This window comes from Sinocyclocheilus grahami, unplaced genomic scaffold (genome assembly GCF_001515645.1).
Source record: "Sinocyclocheilus grahami isolate Dianchi unplaced genomic scaffold, SAMN03320097.WGS_v1.1 scaffold8449.1, whole genome shotgun sequence".
Taxonomy (NCBI): Eukaryota; Metazoa; Chordata; class Actinopteri; order Cypriniformes; family Cyprinidae; genus Sinocyclocheilus; species Sinocyclocheilus grahami.
The window spans coordinates 4,440-5,540 of NW_015512066.1; the positions used below are offsets into that span (position 1 = coordinate 4,440).

Consider the following 1,101-nt stretch of genomic DNA (forward strand, 5'->3'; position numbering starts at 1 on the left):
GAATAGTTCGACAAATGCACTTGGATCCCAGGTGTTTATAAATGGGCATACAATTGTAGATAAAATAATATATTCATATTAGGCAATCGATTTAAGACTGTTTTTGGTGCATTAAAATATATATATTTATTTGTCTGTTGCATCTGTCAAATTAAATATTTATTTAGATAAAATGAATGAAATCAATAAATAAGCTAATTTAATATGAATGATCCTTCTGTCAGGTTCTGCCACTAATTCGGGCAGAACCTGACAGAAGGATCATTCAAATTAAATTTGCTTATTTAAAACGTTAAGTAAGCTTAAAAAAACAAATGAAGGAGAGGAGCAGCAATCATGTAAATAAAATGCTTTAACCAAGCACTTAGTAGTACATACTGTGCCACTTTCTGGAAGTAGCCCACTGGAGGAATGACCTGCCCTCCGCAACTCTGCAGTGACTCAGCGATAAAAGCGGCAATCTACACAAAAAAAGATCCCATGAGTCCCTTGTAGCCTAGTGGTTATACATGCGAGGAGGAAGCATCCTTTTTAAAAGCTGCTTTAGATGACTATGACAGCCACTGCCATGAGCAGGAAACAAGAGCTGAAGAAAGCATAGAGTTCACAAAGAACCTCAGGAGGAAAAAGAAATATGAAGACATCATATCATTTTGACACAGCTGCCATGGTGTATGGGCAGTTTATTCATCGATCCTCACAGATTCATGTTAATTCTCATGTGTAAAGACCAATTATTTTTCCTGCAACAGAGGGTTTAGGGGCTCCCTTTGGGCCTCCAGGAGGCAAGAGTAATTCCCGTCTCAGCTCAACCTGGAGAGAAGAGAAACATCAACAGGTGGAGAGAGGAAATGTGGGGAGGGAAAAGGAAAGGATACAGTTTAAATAAATTAATAATGGAGAATTTAAGAGATCACACAAGAAACCAGAGAACTGAAAGATCCTATCAATGAATTTAAGGCAAGACACTACATGCTCTGGTCAATTTTGGGTTATTTGATTTTTTTATTACAAAAAGATTGAAAACATTTATGAAAGCATTTCTACAAACATTATTTAACAATTGACAGTATTTTTCTGATGTATGGATTGATAAAAAAA

General features: G+C 36.0%; 1 protein-coding gene across 1 annotated transcript in view; it reads right to left on the bottom strand.

Moving 5' to 3' along the window:
* The window catches only part of LOC107578034 (ethanolamine-phosphate phospho-lyase-like), a gene marked incomplete at its 5' end in the record, with an annotated part of 5,808 nt that overhangs the window by 1,710 nt on the left and 2,997 nt on the right, over positions 1 to 1,101 (bottom strand). The window contains one exon of the mRNA XM_016264037.1: positions 313 to 461. Within this exon, the coding sequence (XP_016119523.1) occupies positions 313 to 461 (149 nt within the window). The remainder of the gene's footprint in view (positions 1 to 312; positions 462 to 1,101) is intronic.